Source organism: Taurulus bubalis, assembly GCF_910589615.1.
Source record: "Taurulus bubalis genome assembly, chromosome: 12".
Lineage (NCBI taxonomy): Eukaryota > Metazoa > Chordata > Actinopteri > Perciformes > Cottidae > Taurulus > Taurulus bubalis.
The window spans coordinates 6,375,121-6,395,401 of NC_136600.1; the positions used below are offsets into that span (position 1 = coordinate 6,375,121).

Sequence of the window (20,281 nt, forward strand, 5' to 3'; positions counted from 1 at the left end):
TGGCTGTAAAACTCAATCACTCGCCACAGAAACACACACAAAAATATAAGTCTGCCCTCCAAAACAAAGTCTCAGAATAATTTCTCTGCACTCATCTTCCCCACTTTTCTGATGTTGCAAAGGTTAGTGAAAGATATGTTTGTTTTTTTCCACTTCATTGAAGGGTGAATTCAGCTCAGTGCAATACAAAATGGATTACCCATTCATTAAAGGGGCTGTGTCACTCCTCATTGAGTTGGACAAATAGCAAATTAATTTCTAGCCGCCTAATTTCTCTCTGTTCTCCGCTGACTTTTCCGATAACGTCGAATTACTGATCACAGCCATGTGAACTCCCTCAACTTTTTTTCAATTCATTAAAAATGTGCCACAGCGGAGATGCGACAGAGGAAATTCTCTGTCTTCTTTCTGCATGCTTCCTTTAACGCTGCAACACTGTGTGCAAACAGAAACCAACTCAAGTGTTTAATTGAAATTAGGATATTAAAAACACCAGAAACTCTTTCAGACAGTGTTGGGGAAAAGTTACTTCATTGCCATTCTGGAATCAGCCTGAAACTTTTTACCGGTGCGTCTCAATGTGAAACAAAGATGTCAAGTGCAGGGTGTAGGTAAAGGTGTTGTGTAAAGTAGCAGTAGTGTATTGACAGGGCAGTATTGATGTTTCAATTAGAGCAGCGTTACATAGTGCCGCAGCATGGTAACACGGTGCGTCTCCTGCCATCTGCTCTGCCTCCACGTCTGACGAACGAGGCACGTGGGGCTAATCGAGCTGCACATGAGCAATGGGGCCGCGAGATGTTTCACACACACACACACACACACACACACACACATATCCTATACGCACGTCCTTATGCAGAAAAATAGGGGGGAGATGAGGGAGAGCTCCTCAGCCCTGCTGTTTAAACAGCCTTCAGAAAGCCTGTGATTCCTCCCCTTCTCCCCTCACATGTGCCACAGGAGCAGCCAGCAGGTTATTTCTCTGACAAGGAAACAGGCAAACACACCAGATGCACGAGTTAAGATTCTTCAAAAGCTCATCTGACGGGGAAGACAAAAAAAGGGAGCGGCTTCTGCCAGGTTTTCTTGTGCTATGGGACAGTCTGAAATAACAGTGTGCATTATGCCTGGCGTTATTGCCTGCCAAACCACACGAATCAAAGACCTCATTGTGTGGATTACCTCGTTAATCTGTTGATGCCATTGAGTAGTATTGCAGGTGTTAATGTGCCAGTTTTTTTTTTCCCCTCTCTTCTCTTATTAGGGAGGAGTAGCGTTAGGTTGGTAATCTGCTTTAAATGCTTTCTGGGGAATGAGGCACGCTGAAACCCAGCCAAGAGAACTCTGCTATCATGAAGAGCTTTCTCTTAATACAGCACACACAGAGGGGACCGGCTGACTGAGGCTGCGGCGCTGATGCCAACGGGGACGAGCTAGTGAGCTACACGCCCCACGCCACTTGTTGAAATATATGACTCTATGAATAATGAAAGAGGAAGAGGAAAGTGATATTGCTAAAGCAGTCCCGCAATGACATCCATCACAGAAATGCCTCATTGCTCTTCTTCCTCCGTTTCCTCCTGCATAAAACTCCCAAGTATAGTGTCTCTTTGGAGGAGCCAGCCCAAGCTCAGCTGAGCTGATTTAGAGGTGAACCAAAAGAGTGCGAAAGATAAAGAGACAGAAAGAGAGAAAGACAGAGGGAAAGGGACAGAAAGAGAGGTAATCCTCCCTTTTTTTCAGCTCCCCAGGGTGGTCTCTTCATCCAGGGCCTCAAAGAGGGGCAGAATACACCTCCCCGCTACAATGGAGGGGACCCACAGGGGCTGTTGCTGTGTGTGTGTGTGTGTGTGTGTGTGTGTGTGTGTGTGTGTGTGTGTGTGTGTGTGAGTGTGGGTGGGTGGGTGCAGCTTTAAGCAGGCCTTTGAGTGGCCTAATTGCATTGGAATACAGCAGTCTGAGAGCTGGCTCAGATCACGGCGGGCTGCTGGAGGGGTTAGCGCCCGCACCTCGACAGCCACACTCAGCAAAAGAGCCCCGGCACAATGCACACAATTAATGCTCTCCCTCTCGTTAACTCTCTCCCCACTTTTTGTCCTCTTCTACTTTTCACTCATTCTCCTCCTCCTCATCCTCCTCCTCCTCCTCCTCGCCCCATATCTTAGTCTCTCTCTCCTCTCCCTCCCTCCCTCCCTCCCAGTATGTAGTCACTCACCCACTGTATTAATCCTCCCATGCAGCCTGTCAATCTCCCTCTCTTTGATGCACACAACAATTACAGTAAGGATGAAAGGCGTGGGCGTGGGCTCTGGTTATGTAAGACTTAAGGCGAGCCTTGACGAGAATTATTGATATCTGAACAGCTAATCTGAAATAAAAACCTCAGCAACATGACATCTCTGTTATTACTTTGCAGCAATTGATCTGTGCGTGATGAAAACGTATTGAATGTCTTTCACTGTAGATATCCCACAGGGTAACAATGTAAGTTACTTTGCTGTAACGCAGGATATCTTTAATTTCGACACAATCTTGGAGTGTAAAGGGGATGGGTTCAATTTGTCTGGTTTTTGATTTTCAATCTTGTGTTTGAGCCAAACAAGTCAAAGTTGTGGTGGATGCAGAGGAATATCCAGTTAGTCGTGATCGTTCCCTGAAGATGAGACTGTAATAAACCAATAATGCTTCATCGGGGACTATTTTGTGTCTTTGTGGCACTAAATGCTAAACTGTACACATCTTATTGTACCTCATTGGATTGTATCTCCTGTTGTAATAATATTCAAGATTTTATAACGGTATTCAATATGGGCAATACCAATTTATATATATAGTTAGAGATAATACAATAAGTCAATTTATCTGCAACTATTTTAATAATTGATTTATCATTTAATTTTAGGGGGAAAAAGTCAAGCTTTTCAAATGTGTGGTAATGTTATTCAACTGTTATGATAATAAACTAATATCTTTGGGTTCGGGGATGTTGGTTGGACAAAACAAACAATTTAAAGATCCCCTGGAGACATGTTTTAAGACATAAAAATACCGTGCTTGGAATAATAATTTGTTTCCCAAATGGCTTTTCTACAAACCCAAAAAATATTGATTAGCTCGCAAAAATAATAATAATAATTGAATTACAGAAGCTATGAATATGCAAATATGTTTGATTCCCAAATTTCAACAATGAGAAGATGTCTCCTACTGTAAAAATGTTTTTGCTTTTTCAAGTTTCCACATCACACTTGTGTAAGTTGCATGTTGGACCATGATGGGCTCCAAGCTAGTTGTGTGTCTGTGGCAATTAGGTCATATGATGAAGAATTATTGCAAGTTGAAGCTTCACGTAATTTTGCAGTGATGTTTTGATATCATCCTTCTTCAAATGATCACACATGGACTATATTTCTGTCGGAAATGACTGTCTTCCTCCTACAGTAGGCCGTGGACAGCTCATTATATGGGTTAGTGTAGTCAGACAGCGCCTTCCCTCCAGTTTGCACTCAACTGTCCTTGTTATTAAATGGGGCTCAGTGGCCTGTGTGCGTGGAACAATCAATGATTTAAAAAACATATCATACTCAACCAGCCCCTCTGATTTTCTTTATTACGCGAGCCGTGTCTTAATAAAATCTAATTATTTCCGCTCACAGGACGCTTTCTGGTGAGAAATTGGCAGAGGGATGTGAGCTGATGTATGGGGAGACAGTCGCCTAATTAGAGCGTTAGAAATTGAATCTTTACAGCACACGGGTCATATAATTATCCTACTGTTAATTTAACGCTTACATTCTCGGCTGTTCATTTTTATTCCCTTAAATGTAGTTTGGCAGCGGCCCTCTGTGCTCAGCGCCGTGTTTTTACTGTATGAGAGGAGGCAGCATGGCCCCTAACATTGGCCCCTCTGAGTGATTGAATAACTGAGGACCCTGCAGTCCAAATAACAAGGCTCGCATCATTTATGCATTGTTAAGCCATGTAATTGAAACGAGCCATAGTTTGCATATTACACCATTAAAATAATGTGCTTTGCGTTTCTCCCAACACGACTATTTAAGCCTGTGTGGCGATGTGGTAATTCCTTGAATTACAGCCTAATTACCACAATGTTCTTTTGATTTGGCCGATTTCAATGTTACGCCACAATAATGTTCAATAATACGAGGATGAATTACTGAGCCGTGCCTGGAAACTTTTCCTCGTATGACTTAAATCCCGGCAGCTTCATGTGCCATCATTGCAGCTGGATTCACATCCATAAAGGATTATTAGCCGAAATGAGATCCATTAAAGGCCCAATCAGCAATACTTAATTGAAGAGCTTGAGTTATACATGGAATGAATATAAGCTTTTTTTTGTTTCTCAATTGATCCTCATAGGCCTGGTTTACGTCAATGTTTAAAGACAGTATTAATGTAAACAGACGTCAGAAAACATTACAGAAACATTAACTATTGTTAAAAAAAACGACTTGTCTGTCTGTCTTGACAATTTACAATCTTATATTTTGGATTGTTAGTCCATTTTGGTTGCAGATTGTGCCTTTAAATGATAAATATGACAAAATATGTGCTTAAGATGATTATATTTTGTGTTTTATTCATCTTTGTTTGTAACATGAGAGATTAAAAATGTCTATTTTGGCCAAAGCAGCATCAACACAAAAGAAAAGCTGGTGAACAACTTCAATCAGTGTACAACATCAAAATCCAATCCAGGTCATAAAAAGCATGGAGTCTGGAACATTTTGTAATTAGCACTTGCCCTTTGTTACTTGCCCTTGTATTGTTCACAGACCTCAGTCTATACACATGACATGTGTCCTTGTGTGAACTTTTCGTATAAATTAACATTGCTAAGAATAATTTAAGTGTGTGAGTGTAGACTTTTCTGTTTTTACTGCACAGTTTGATTATTTTTTGTGAAAATATTTCTTTGATAATTGCTTTTTCATTACCATTTAATTGTACTGCTATAGGTCCAGATTATTATATACAATGTGTAATTACAATTTCAGTCATTTGCATAGTTTAGAAGTTATAAATTGTGGATATTGAAGAACTGTCTCTATTGATTTATAGGTTTAATTTGTGGCCAGTATGTATTACTTTATTTCTGGTGGATTTAATTGTTATAGGCCACAGACCGACAAAAACTGCTTTTTAATTGCATACAGTAGGAATCATTAATGCCTAGTATTCAGAATTAAGGGACTGCTTCATAAGTTAGAAAGTTGAAGCATACTTCTGCCAAGCAGCATTTTTGAAGTTTTGTTTGTATTTTATTTTCACACAGTTTGCTTTATCTCACTGCAGTGTGAGGAGCAGCTTTGAGGACAGACATAATCTCTCTCATCTTTTTCAGTTCTGCTAGGCCTTTCTCCCTCCCAAGGCCCTGTGCTCTTTACCCCTCCCTCCTTTATCCCTGCCAAGGCTTTGTCCCCGCAGCAGAGAGCCTCTCTAAATAGAGGCCTTTAGATAGCAGGAACAGGGGGGGGCAGCAGCGACTCGACTGCTGTTGTTTCATTTACCTCTCCCTATGGCAACCAGCAGCGGCCGGCCAGGAATGTCCCCTCTCTGGACAAAGTCCTGGTCCCTGAAGCTGACACCGGGGGGACGGCAGCTGGGACGGGATGGAAACCTGCCCTGGACATGGAGGCCCGAGTATGGACTTAATCCTCCTCTTCACTTGTGTGTTTTCTCACTCTACTGGATGATGAGCAGCCAGAGGAGCTTTCCACACACAATTAACTCTAAAAAAAGATGTATATAAGACCTGAAAATAACTTCAATATCTCTTTTGGGGACGTAAAGAAACCTAAAGGGTTCTAATGATCCAGCCCTGAATGATCCCACACAGATCCTTCACAGTGCTGTAAACAACCATTTAGGAACTTCAAACATTGGAAAAGGAACATTTTGGAAACCACATGAATGGCGTATTTCAATATTACAAATATATATATATATATATATATATATATTTTATGTCATTCAAGCTATATATAGAACCTGAACTACAGTCCAGGGAACCTCCTTGTTCTGTGTAGCCACTCCCTTCTCCCATGCAGACTGTTCATTCACTTTACAGCCTGGCAGATACGAGTGGATTTGTTTACTTTATGGGCTGTTGAAAGATATGGACATTTACATTTACATTTTTTAATTAGTTTTTTATTTACTTTTACAAACACTTATCAATGTTATTACAATTGTAGAGTTCTGTGATGAATAACTTTGATAAGTAATGCTTTAAAAACTAGGCAGCAGGAACATAATGGACTTGCATTCTAATTGTCAGGTTTCGTTTTTAAATAAAACTGCTATAACACTTTTACATGAAATACTATTTGGTCCCCAAATGAGGTCCAACGGTGTCCATTTCACTCAAACTGTAAAGTTTATATTTACAAAGAAAAATATTATTCTAATAAAATCGAAATCGAAAATTGATTGAAACGTGCCTGAGCTTTTTCCTTCATCAGACTTGTGTAGATGTATTTCTCCTACAACGCAGCATCTCAAAACAGTGCACTGCATAAAAGACATCATGTGTTTTATCTGCCGTTATGTCAGCATGCATGTTGTTTTACAACCAGATTAAGTAAATTAGATTTATATTCTAACTAGCCTGTTTGTTTCACGAGTACATGAGTTTAAAATGTCAACATTGAAACGATATTACCCTAAATTAAAACTAATGTTTGAAGATCAATATTCAGTATATTATTTCACACACACACACACACACACACACACACACACACACACACACACACACAAACACACACAAACACAAAGCTGCACAAATAACACAGACCTATTAATATGCATACACCTACAACGTCTTACAGAAATGTTGCAACACTGCAGCACTCCTAAAAACATTAAACAGCATTCTACAGACAGGCCTCGGTAGAGGATACATATGCAGATGATTCATATGCAGATGATGATACATATGCATGTCATATGAAATCTAACATTCTTTGCTGAAATGCACAGGTTAACGTCGCCGAATCAAATTAGGATTTTACGCACACGTTTCCTTCACGTTTAATATTATAAATGTGCGCTGGAATTACAATTAACCAAATATAAAGTCTACCTCAATAAACAAGTGCATATCCTAGAAGAGCTTTTGTATTAATCGTCCCAATAGAGGGATCCTGCTCTCCTGGACCTGGGCTACCCGCAGCCTGAGTCTGGATAGAAGATGGTTATCAAAGTAAATCAACTGTATCTTACAGTTGCACTGCTGATCCCGGTGCTCCGTCTCCCCATGCTGCACTCCGGCTCTCCGCTTCCACGGGAGCCTCAACTCGCACCTCTCCCTACAAAGAGAGTAGTGTTTGTTGAGACTTCCCCGCAGCCAATCGCCGCGTCGTTGCCCCTGGTAACCACGTCCATCATCCTTTGACGTCCAATGAGTTGCGGGGGCGTGGCGGAGTCCAGGTGCGCCTCGGCGTCCACTTGGCAGAGCGCCTGAGAGCCGCCTGTGGGCAGGAGAGGATCTGTCAAATGCGAGGTTCCTTTAATAAGAGCGACCAGTCCGGCTCCGAGAGTCATGGCGACCGCAGCGTCTAACCACTACAACATCCTCACCTCCAGCGCCTCCATCGTGCACTCGGAGCCCGGCAGCATGCAGCAAGCCACGGCGTACCGGGACGCGCAGAGCCTGTTGCAGAGCGACTACCCGCTGCAGAGCAACAGCCACACGCTCAGCCACGCGCACCAGTGGATCACGGCGCTGTCCCACGGAGAGGGAGCCCCGTGGTCCTCCAGCCCGCTCGGCGCGGAGCAGGACATCAAACCCGCGGTGCAGAGCGCCCGGGACGAGATGCACAACTCCAGCAACAACCTGCAGCACCAGTCGCGGGCGCCCCACCTGGTGCACCAGACGCACGGGAACCACCACGACGGCCGGGCGTGGAGGACCACCACCGCGGCGCACATACCCAGCATGGCCACGACAAACGGCCAAAGCCTTATTTACTCGCAGCCGGGCTTCGGCGTGAACGGACTGATCCCGGGCAGCGGGCAAGGGATGCACCACCACAACCTAAGAGACAGTCATGACGAGCACCACAGCCCGCACCTCAGCGAACACGGACACCCTCCGTCCCAGCATCAGCACCAGCACCGGTCCCAGAGCCACCACGACCACTCGGACGAAGATACGCCGACCTCGGACGACCTGGAGCAGTTCGCCAAGCAGTTCAAACAGCGGAGGATCAAGCTGGGCTTCACGCAGGCGGACGTGGGACTCGCCCTGGGGACCCTGTACGGAAATGTGTTTTCCCAAACCACCATATGCAGGTTTGAGGCCCTGCAGCTCAGCTTCAAAAACATGTGTAAGCTGAAGCCTCTGTTGAACAAGTGGTTGGAGGAGGCGGACTCCACCTCGGGCAGCCCGACCAGCCTGGACAAAATCGCGGCGCAGGGGAGGAAAAGGAAAAAACGGACTTCAATCGAGGTTAGCGTAAAGGGAGCTTTGGAGAGCCATTTTTTGAAGTCCCCTAAACCGGCAGCGTCGGAAATACTGGGCCTGGCGGACAGTCTGCACCTGGAGAAGGAAGTGGTGAGGGTTTGGTTTTGTAACAGGAGACAGAAGGAGAAACGCATGACCCCTCCCGGAGGAGCTCTGCCGGGGAGCGAGGATGTGTACGGGGACACGCCGCCGCACCACGGGGTCCAGACCCCGGTCCAGTGAACTCTGCTGGACCGTTTATCCTTTTTATTTATCCCCAAGGTTATATATAAATCACTGAACTATGAAGCGCAATAGTGGGTGTTTTATGTATAATGCATTGCAGTGAGTACTTACACAATATCTGCAGTGAATATCTGAGAAATGGAAAATGAGTGAGGGGAGGACAGGACGGTTTTTTTTCTCCTCTTCCAGAGCTAAAGGAACATAAGCCTGTGTTGTGTTCTCCGAGGATACATGCCCAGCACTGTGACTCCAGTCGACGCAGTTTCAAGGTGTAGCCCCTATTGTGTATTGAAATTATACTTGACGGAAGAAAAAAAAAAGAGGGAGGGGAGGAGGGATACCTGTTTTAGACTAAAAGCATTGCTGAATGGTTTCCATTCACCACTTTTATATCAAATCACGAGACACATTTTTCCCTGTGCGTAAAAGGGGAAGCGAATACAAAGGCGTTTAGTTTTGTAGCTCTAAATTGTGTGTCCAGCAGTGGTGGGTGGATGGGGGTGGGGGGGTCAGAGGAGCTGCGTTAATGGAGTAAACTGGAGGCCAGTAAAGGCTGCAGCCCCAGTCCAGTGGAGTCCAGCTGAGGGTGAGCATCGCGTGAGTCCCATCTGTCAGCCAGCAGCACAGAGCCGCTTTGCGTTCAAAACAAACTGCTCTTATTTATGCTTTGAAGACAGAGTTCAGGATTCAGTTATGAACATAGATTATTACTATTATATTATCTGTTTTTTAATTATTATTATTATTATTACATTTGTGCAGCTCTCTGGCTAAACTCTTCAATAATTGGCCAGAGTGCAGTGATGTGGGTTTAAAAAACAATACACGCTATATGACCTCCATCATGAGTCAGAGAGCGTGCATAAACAAAAAGTCCATTATATTTTTCCACAAAACACGCGTTATTGATATTTCTTCCCCCTCAGAGAGTCGCCAAGCTTCAAGAAGGGCTCCGTGGCGATTGATTGGATTATCTGGCACTTTTCCACAATAGGATGGGCTATAGATACAGATACCTACAACAAATATACGCCATCCACTCTCACAGAACATTCGGATCCACTTTTGTAAATATTGTATAACTTTAAAAGTCATGGCGTCATCCCTGTTTCTTTCATCACTGGGGCACTTTTCGGATTGATGTTTTCAAAAACGAAACAGGTTGAGTTTTTAAAATCCAGTTTCATTCATACAGCCTACCCACTGCCTTGTATCTGTGTGCTATTTAACGTCCATTCTGTTGCCGGAATTATGCTCGTTTACGTTTTATTTTTTATGGTTCCTATAATTTTCACTCTTTTTTTATGAATGTGAAATCGATTTAATTTCTTTAAATTGTCGGAGGAGCTTTGTTCTGCCATTTGAAGTCCGCTTTGTGTTTCCAATCAGAGTACAGTGCTTTGAGGACTGAATTCAGATGAATCGATAACACTGTTGTAGAGAATGTCCACAATGAATCAGACCAGAGGATCAACACGGAGACACGCGTCCTGACTACTGTGTTAGAAAAGACAGATCATGATAATAATAATAAGGCCTTTATGTATTTCATCCCAGAACACATTTTAGTGACATTCCAAAAATTGCAGCATTTGATCAAAATATTATTATTATTATTATTATTATTATTATTATTATTATTATTATTATTCACAGGATGTTATTTTAATTTGTTTGTGAGGTCGTTGCCATGTATTTCAGCCATTTTGTTCATCTTCGTCTATGTTGCTTTATTACATGAGGAAAAATTGCTCTTAGACATTTTATATTTTTTTTAGCACTGTTAATGAGATTGTAATTTATTATACGATGGCTTTTTTATAGTTGACACAAAATGCGAGATATATATGAAATGTCACCGAGAAGGCTTTTGTTTTGTAGGGAAGAAGAGAGACATATTTTTGATTTGAGTTTTTTTTCAGCGGGATTGCCATAGCCTAACCCCGTCACAGCTAAATGTATACACACATTTATACATCTTCTCCGTAGCTTGCTTTTCGTTTTATGCAAAAACAGATATCCAGGGACTTGTTTCTTTTTTCCCTTCTCATGTGGAAACAGTTTTTCTTTTCTTTTTTTCCAACCTCACCTGATTTATTTGTAACACGCAGAAAACAACGAGCAGAACGTTTATGGCATTGACATATCTCCTCAGTAGCTGTAATGAAATAACCATCTCATAATTCACTGGAAATGCAAGTTGTGGGATGTAGACCTGTAGCAATCCGACGCTGTTTTTTTTTGTTGTTGTTGTTTGTTTAATTGCTTGTCAAACCAGTCGTTTGTTTTTTGGGGGGGATATATAGGCTATGTCATATTCACTGGATGAACTTGGGTAGATGCAGAGGTGATAAACGCCTGTAGGTGTTTCATCACTTGACACACGAACAACGGACTTGCACATTTTTAAATAATGGGGGTTGATATTAAACAGCTTTTTTCCAACGTCGAGGCTAAATGTATTTTTCTTCTTTCAATTCAGCAAAAGAGAATGCTGCTGCCGGGAGTTCACTATCTGCTTTGGCATCTGTGGTTTAAAAAGAAAGAAAAAGAAGCGCTTCTTGCTTTGAGCTCATTCGTTTGGGTGGAATTAATGGTTGGGAGAAAATCAGGGTTGATGAATGGAAGATTGTGAGCCGATGATGTGTTGTTTCTGCCCTAGGCTGCTTTTAAATGGACTGGTTTGGCTGGGGAAAACCTCAGCTTCCATCTAGGGTTAAATTAGAGGTTCTCAAAGTGGGGTCGGAGGACCAATAGTGGTCCATAAGAGGATTGGAAGGGGTCCTACGTGGAAATTTCACTTTTCACTTTCAACAATTCTATTTTGGAACAAGAGGTTTCACTTGCTCTGTTCACAGTCACACGTACAGAATTGTGGACCCCAAAAAAAGAACACTCTAGATAGGACGCCAAACAAAATGTAGCCTATCATAAAATTCATCCTAAAAATTCAAAAAGTTATTTTACTTATCAGCATCCCTCCGCTCTTGGTCAAATATGTTTTTTTTCTGTAGCTTTGCCCAAGGCAAAATAACACAAAAGACAAAAACTGGCATTGTTTTGGTCATTTTTGGCTTCACAAAACAACCAGACTTTGAAAAAGCATCATCAATTGTGATTTCCTGTTTCTATTCAAAACTCATGGATTGCATTTTGTTCATATCAAACAGAAAGTTTAGGATCAAGAGCTAAAATATATCTCAACAGAAATCCACTCTAACTGTTGGGACTTATAGTGACAGTGTATTATTGACTGCGGTGACCCTGATGGTATTTTCATATTCACTATGGAATGCCATTCCTCGGTAATATTCCCATAGGAACCAATGGTGCGATATTTATATGAGCATCTCTTCTGGTTCATTTTATTTTGGAGCTGGCGGACAGAATGCAGAGTTGCTTTTTCTTCCCTCTCACTTCCTGCTTTAACTAAACCAAATGTCAAACGTGTTGCCCATGTGGTCGTCACAATAACATGAATTACAATTGGATTATTCTCCATTTCACTCCATGAACTGCCAGTCCTGACTGCAGCAGCGCAGAGTGTAAAAAGAGGAGCCTGTGTGGATGAACCAAGAGAGAGATTTACCAGCAAATACGAAGTAAACGAGGAGGATTAATTGGGAATCAATATCTGATCGCTTATTGATGGCGTTGACCAATTCAAATGATCACAAACACAAATGTTGGACGCCCTTTTATTTCTGTATTGCAATGACTCATTTATTTATTGCCTAACCAAGTCTGCAGTAACACATCAGGCCTATTTATTTATTTTTACTTCTGGATAAAATTATGACATAAAAACAGCGTAAAATAATACCTATATTATTATATCATAATACCCAGGGCAAGAGTCAGTTGTTTCTTTTTCAAAAGTTAATTTTTACCGAATTTATTGGACTAGTTGTATTTTTAATCGACGACAATATGGTTAGTTGATTTCTACACGGGATTATAAACCCAGTGGATCTCATCTCTCTGGAATACAGCCCGTATTACAGATTATAAAACAGTGCATCAGGACTTCCATTCTCTCCTGCGGGTTTGTTGTTGCTGCAGGATAACATTTAAACAAAATATGTCACACTCTGCATCACCGCCGCTCGCCGTTTGACCTGTCATCATTTGGATGCCTGGCACGAAACGACACCCGGAAATAAAGCCCTGTGTCTGATCTCTGAAGTTGACTTTTTGTGGAGCACAGTAATACAAAATACAAAAAGTGCGCCCTCGTGCCCTTCATCCGCTCTCTAGCAGATGCAATTAATAGCGCGTCGCGTTAATTACACCTTCCTTTTTATTTAGGTGACTTTAAATTTCCCATTAGGCTCCCAGGGAAGGAAGAAAAAATAAAAAAAACGTTCCACTGTCGTGGTGCTGAGCTGTTCTACCATCGGTGTTCTAGCGCCATCTAGCGGCAGCAGCGTGACCCGAGGGAGAGTCCAAGCTGTTGTGTCATTTATGGTCTGTGAGGGTTGGGTCAAAAAAAATCAACAACATAATCAAATGTTTGCCAAATCATGAACCTTTGGCAGAATTATTAAATGTAGCCTAAAGGTGAAGTAGAATCATTTTGTCATGATACAATGAATGTGAGAAAGATAGGATATTAATTACAAGATAGGATATTAGAATAGCACAAGATATTAAAATAGCATACATTTGACAGACGTTGGGCAGGAGGTGGACATTCTGCTGCCACTGTTCAGAGTGAAGGGGCCTCAGTCTGTTAGAGTTCAACTTAAGTCATTAGTCATTTAACTAATGGTTACTTCATTTTCATTCAATTTTTTTTAGGAAATGTCAGAAAAACATACTTATGTAATAATTCTCAATAAATGCCCAAAGGAATAACATTAACTTTATTACGTTCTGACAATAGTTCATGATTGGCAGTTTTGGGAAGCAATATTAACTTATTGGTATATGATCATGTTTTCACAAGTTGTCAGACTTTTGGAGGCTATCCATTTACATTATTCTATATAATAAAACTGGACAAGACAAGATCCACACTGCTCATAGAAGTCATCTAACAAAAACATTACGGGTCCAGCTTCTTAAATCTGAGGGTTTTGGTCACTTCGACATTATTTTACAGTGAATATCTCTGGGTCTTGGACCAGTGGTCAGACAAAACCACTTTTAACGCTTAACGGAGACACCTGAATAGAACGGAGCAATCGTTAATGGAAAACACCTGACATTTCAATACATATCAAAAAATAATTGAAGAAACAAAACAATCGTGAGCTGCGGCCCTACACTAGCAAAGTTACCACAATAACCCATACGCTGGTTTTACAGACCTTTTACCGAACTTGTGTTTGTTGTTGCAAAGCGCCCCTGAGAACATCAAAGGCTGCATGTGAATGACAATGTCAGCCTGTAAAGCCTGTTCAGGAGAGCTGGCAACATCGTGCAGGGTATCGGCTCAATCTTTGAAGTGTCTTTTATTCACATTTTTATCAGGTTATCCGGATCACCGAATACTCTTTCCCTCTCTTCTCCCAACACTAAGAAGGCCTCCTCTGGTGGCAAACCGGGTTTCTTTCTAAACTATTGATCAACAACGTTTGTTTCTCAGTGACAGAGGAGGCCAGTGCCTCTGGCGATAGGTAATGGAGCGGGACATACAGTATTGTTTCTGGTGTCAAGACACGGTTAAATGCTGACTCAGCACATTGAGCCCTGTCATGACCACAACAAAAACAAGAGAGATGATTGTGTCTGATGGAACAGCATTAATACATAGTCAATCTCACATCACATAGTCTCATTTAACATTGTGTGAAGCGGCTTAGTGTTTCAATATGACTTACTCGGGTCATTTTTATTTTTATTAAATTAATTTAAAAAAAATGAACATTTCTGTGGCTAACTTTATTTACCCCCAAGAGATCTTCATCTAATGCCTTTGTTCAACGTTTCCCTGTCAAACATCATGTCCAGCTCTCTCTCTCTCACACTCTCTCACACACACACACACACACACACACACACACACACACACACCCTCCTGCTCACAGATAACAGTGATACAAGCTCATGAGCAGAACATAATTCTACCATTTGACATTGTTGTTCTTCAATCTCACTCAGATGCATCGCAGCTAATTACACTTTGCACACTTAAGTACACAAATGCGCGTGTGCGTTCATTTGTAAACGAGTTATTGTTTAATTATAACTTCACATGAACTTTGCTGATCAGTGGGGCGAATCGTGTCTCCCCTTCAGTGCATAATTATTCAGGATATAATTGCTCGGCCTGTTTGTGAAACATGCTCGTCTCCCAGCAAGGCCGTCTTATGCGGCTTCTAAGTCAGCTCTTCTTTGACATTAGGGCTGTACATGGCTCTGTTTAAGGCTGCTGAGAGAGCAGGAAGTGTTAGATGGACAGCAGCCATTATACAAGTAAGATAATCAAAAGGTAAAAAAATAAAAAAATAAAGTTCTAAAACTAGAAAAAGGCATTTCCTGCTGAAAATGTAAAGTTTCCGGATCATTGATGCTGAATGGAGTTCAGCAGTGTCTTCTTAGTTGTGTACCTCTTCCAAAGCTTGATGTTTATTTATGTTTTTCTTCCACATATTTTCCTGTGGAGGTTATTTCCAAGGCCAAATCGAGTGTGTTGACAAAGCAGATGGTCCTGTGATAGGTGCTACCTGTTATTTTCTGTATGTACCAAATGCTTACTAACCATTATTGCTGGCCAAATGTGTGACGCTTTGGTTGATTTGATAATTGTGGAATGCTTTTAATTGGTTGTTCAGTTAGTTGTAATATATATATATATATATATATGACACATGTGTAGGCTATTGACTCCGTCATCGACAGGAGGTAAGTCAGCGGCAGAAAGGCGAGACCAGCTCATGCCCACATGTGGAGGCTGAACGTAACCGCTGCACACACCTTGCAGAGCGGAGAAGTGGAATGCTCAGTAACTGTTTCTGGATATTTAGTGTTTATGCCACATATGAACATATATATCCAGTTGACTATTGTCATCACACAGCCTGTAGCCTGCCTAAAAATACATTATTAGACCAGAAATATCCTGAGATATTGAAGGCCAAGAATTGTGATAAAAATGAGAAAACGTAATCTTCAATGTTAGGAAAGTTACACATAATCACACAACGTCTGCTTAATTAAATACATTTTATCATTTTTCAAAACTATATTGTCTATATTAATGCTCTCCAGCTTCTATGTTGTACAGATCTTTCAAAGCTTGATATTATTCACTTTCTTTCCCCGATGTTCTTTCCCAAGCCAAATTGAGTGTGACAACAAGGCTGCTGGCCCCTGTGATGTGTGCTACCTCTTATTATCCATATACCAAAAGCTTATTTTCATCACGGGAAAATATGGGAAGCTTCAATTTGATAATTTTGGAAGGAGTTTCTCTTTTAATTGGTTGCTTACTTAGTTAATATATAAAACCTTGAAACGATATCGCTGTTTCAAAATCAAGCAAGTTATTTATTATTCAGAGCACTCGCATAAGAACGTAGCACTAGCAGAGCCTATTTATTTAGAATGTATTAACGAGTGTATATCAAATGAGCAAGGGGAGGCGGTAGAAACAGTTTTGGGCTTGCATCTCCCTTATCTGGTCCGTTTAATTACTAGACAGCGCTGCTGCACCCAGAACCTCCTCTACGCAGCAAACAGCGCTGTCCGTGGTTCTGAAACAACATTCACAAAGGGCTGTACCAAAGGTCGTTCTGACATTAGAGGCTTCCATAAAAGTTTTTGAATGCAGGTCAAATGTTTATTGTTATATTTTGTGATATTTTGCACATGCCGTAACACAGAGCTACTAGTCCGGAATCAGAATCAGAACCATTTATTGCCAAGGAATTTGTCCTGGTGGGAGGTGCAAAACATTTAACAAAAAAACATTTAACAATAAACATGAAACAGAGTGCAATAAAGAGGCAGCATGGATATTTACAATTGGGAGTATTGAATATTTACAGTTGGATCTACAGGGAATACAAATTAATGTAGAAATAGTAAAGTGCACGGAAAGAAGTGATTGATTGTGTGAAAGTGACAAGTGTAAAGTGGCAACTGTATTTTAATGTCAGAGGAAAGACGCCACACTGCAGTCAGAACTTTTGACAACTTAAAATAATTTTATGCTACAGTAACCTCTCAGAAAATGTTAAAAATATGCACATATGACTCAAAGCGACCTATTCTATGACTTCATTTTCTAAATATTACCACTGTTTTTCTCGTAATATTATGACTTCAACAGTCACCCCTCGAATATAAAATTATAAGAATAATACCCTCATACTTGTAGTCCTATTTATCAATCATTAAAAGAAATGCTTGATAAATAGGACTAATAGGGTATTAGTTGCAGAGATTGCCCAAAATATGCATTTAACCAACTAAACAGCACATTGTTTTGCTTAAGTTACGGTAAGAACTTGTCAGGAATACTAATACTCCATTATAGTTGACAATTCCGTCTTTTGGTATCTTTCTCTTGCTAATTGGTGGCTGTACTTCAGAGCAGCTTTTGCCGAGTTTACTCCAGTCCTTACCAGCAGCAGCAGCCATCTTTCTGCAGCTGGCGAAGCGGAGCCTCAACATCTCTTAACATCAGATTGCAACCATTGCTTTTGAGGTTGCAAACTGCCCCCTAGTTCACCGGAGCCAGTCCGTCTTTATGTTGAGAAACACTAGCGCTACCTGTACCACTCGCATCAGATCAGGACTTGGCTAAAGAAACATCGGCCATCACGGCTGTCTCAAAAAGCTACCGATTGGTTGTCGCACTGAGATGGATTTAAGGGACCCACCGTGGAAATTTGTTATATACTCACATATGAAACAAAAATAATATGCTTTAGACAGCAGTGCGAGGACTGACAGGGATGTCTTCATTATTAGAGTCTAAGTCAAGAAACTAGAGAAGGAACACCAAGCCACATAATGATGGGTATCACAGAGAGGCCTCCCTCAGGCAGGTCTGTGGCCTGTCGAGTCCCAGCCTGATGAGGAAGGCTCAGAGAAGACAGACCACAACCTGCGTCTCACTGAAGAGAATACAATTACTACACCTGATGCCATATTTGTCAAGGTATGTTCTGGTGTCACTCATCTGGTTTGTAAATAAGAAGAAAAGGGGGGGAAAGGCAAGAAGGTAAGCAAAGTGCAACCCCTAACCCGTCCAATGTTTACGTCGTCATGCTGGATTTATTATTCAGGAACAATATTTCCATCCATATATTCCCCCTGCAGATTCATCAAGTTTCGTCTCTAAGCTCTTGAAAGACAAATAAAAAGCTGAACTAATTGCTGTGGCTCTCCCTTGGATATATCAGCCTCATAGAGGAGCGTGACAGCAAGAAATCAAGCGGTAGCGCAGAGCGGAAAGCCTCCATGAATCACGTCTGTATCCATTCTCGCACACACAGCAGCAGCAGAGCCAGCAGCAGTGGTGTTGTTGGCTAAGGAATAATCATAGGGGAGGCAGTCCAAATTAATACTTCAGCCGAGGCCGCCTCGTTCTCCGTCATTAGGGCACATTACAGGGCCACAATATACATCATTAAACTAGGCATAAACAATTCATTAAAAGGCCGTTAAGAAGACAAGCTAATGTCACTTCTCTCTGTGGTATTAATAGACTGTAAAATGGCAGAAAGGATCATTCCGCTACTAGCATCCAGTCAGTCATCCTGACTAATGGCTGCCTGCGCTAGTTGATGTGGATTCAGTAGATGTATAACCCTATTTTTCTCCCAATCACATTGACATGACTCTACTTATAAAGGCTCAGCGTGACACAGTAATAACACAATCTTCTTTTCTTTTGTCAGTGATGGCGTACCGTTCACCGAAGAGTAACGGAATATTAGCGGCTTAATTCCAGCAATGTCGACACTTTGTGGAACGCTAACATTTCTCGTTATATTCATATCCTCACAGGATCAGAGGGCTGTGGACATTAAGAAGAGACACAGAGTCCGCTCTTTCAGTCGTCAGCATTCAGTTTATTTCAAATCTAGTGAAAGTGAATCACCCAGTTTCATCATGACAGAGGCACAATCTTTCCACAGAACAGTGGCGTTCATACTTCAGCACAGGGAGCACATTTGCATGTCCTACCAATGGCACAAAGGTTGATCGCACATCCAGAGCGGAGAGGAGAGAATGCATATTCATAGCCGAAAAGCAGAGCCATCCCACTCGTTTCAAGGTAGGGCGCTAAAGCAAGACAAACATCGGGAGGTGTAAAATCTGCCTCAACAACAAAAGGGGGGCTGGTATTGCTGTTTAAATCATAACTCGGACTGGAAGAAAATATATATTAATTTCAACATGAATGCAATTTTAAATGGGCCAGTCCAGCATTTTGGGGTTTCCAATCAAACCCATAATAATCAGATTAGAAGGTTGATATCTATTTGGCAATCAGCACTATCATCGATCATCGTTTAGCCTCAGTTAGCACAAAGACTGGAAGCAGGAAGACTAGAGCTGTTTTCTTAATCTAAAGATATTAACTCAATATAAAACAAATATCATAATCAGCATTTTAAAGCACACTTTACGTAATTTGACTGTATTCATAGAAGGCCAAGTCATTCTCAGGGCTCTCAAATCCCACCACCAATAAAATAAAATAGGACTTGCCCTCTGTGTAGCTGAACTGTGAAGTGAAAACAAATATGCTTCCAACAGCTTCAAACCTTCCTTAGTTATTTCCATTATATAGGCACAACCCTTGTTTCCTTCATTGTAGTGTTCACAACCTGTTTAGCAAGTTTAATATGAACCTCTTCTACTTCTCTTAGCTTCTGCGATGTTAGATGAAGTAAAAGCTCCCAAGCTAACTAGGTCTAACAAATAGCTTCTTTTGTCTTTTCTTCTTGCATGTGTTCCATAAACTACATTTCCATTCTTTGTGCCAAGCTTGGCTGAAGACGTACTTCCAGTCTTTGTGTCTTTGCTCGACATTCATGTACTGAATGACATCAGATGAAATTAACATTATTCCTCTCATTTGGCATTTCATGTGTAGTACTTTAAATGTATATAAGGATATTGTAATAATGATTAAATAACATTTCTATCACACAGGGATAGAAATGGGATAAATAAATATTATTTTTGCATATTAATTACCATGGCTGATATACAGTATATGGCATTTAAACTGGTCAAATATAGTTGTGGGATTAGAGACCAGGTGTCTGCGTATTACTTTGGTTGAAGGCCATAAAAGCAAATCACGTCACTAAAACCTACACCACGTGGACATCACACCGCATTCAAACAGGAGTATAAGGCACAAATATTGACCAGGAGCATGTGCTTCAAACAAGAAAAAATATAAAGAAAAGAAAGAAAAGAAATGCATTTTAAGCACTTCTGCCACATGGTTAATGTGGCTTCATATATATAAAAAAATTAAATAATCAGGGACAGCAATACATCTTTCACAATCATACAATTACAGCAACATTCCACAGCAAATAAGCCATAACGTTTGTCTTAGTTATCTGTGCTCTGTGTGTTTGT

General features: G+C 41.2%; 1 protein-coding gene across 1 annotated transcript; it reads left to right on the forward strand.

Annotated features, from left to right (window-relative positions):
* Positions 1–7,448: 7,448 nt before the first annotated feature.
* On the forward strand, positions 7,449–8,719 carry pou3f2b (POU class 3 homeobox 2b; the record flags this gene model as incomplete). Its single annotated transcript, XM_079227478.1, has 1 exon — positions 7,449–8,719. The coding sequence occupies exon 1, from the start codon at positions 7,574–7,576 to the stop codon at positions 8,717–8,719; it is 1,146 nt and encodes a 381-aa protein (XP_079083604.1). The 5' UTR covers positions 7,449–7,573.
* Positions 8,720–20,281: the final 11,562 nt, after the last annotated feature.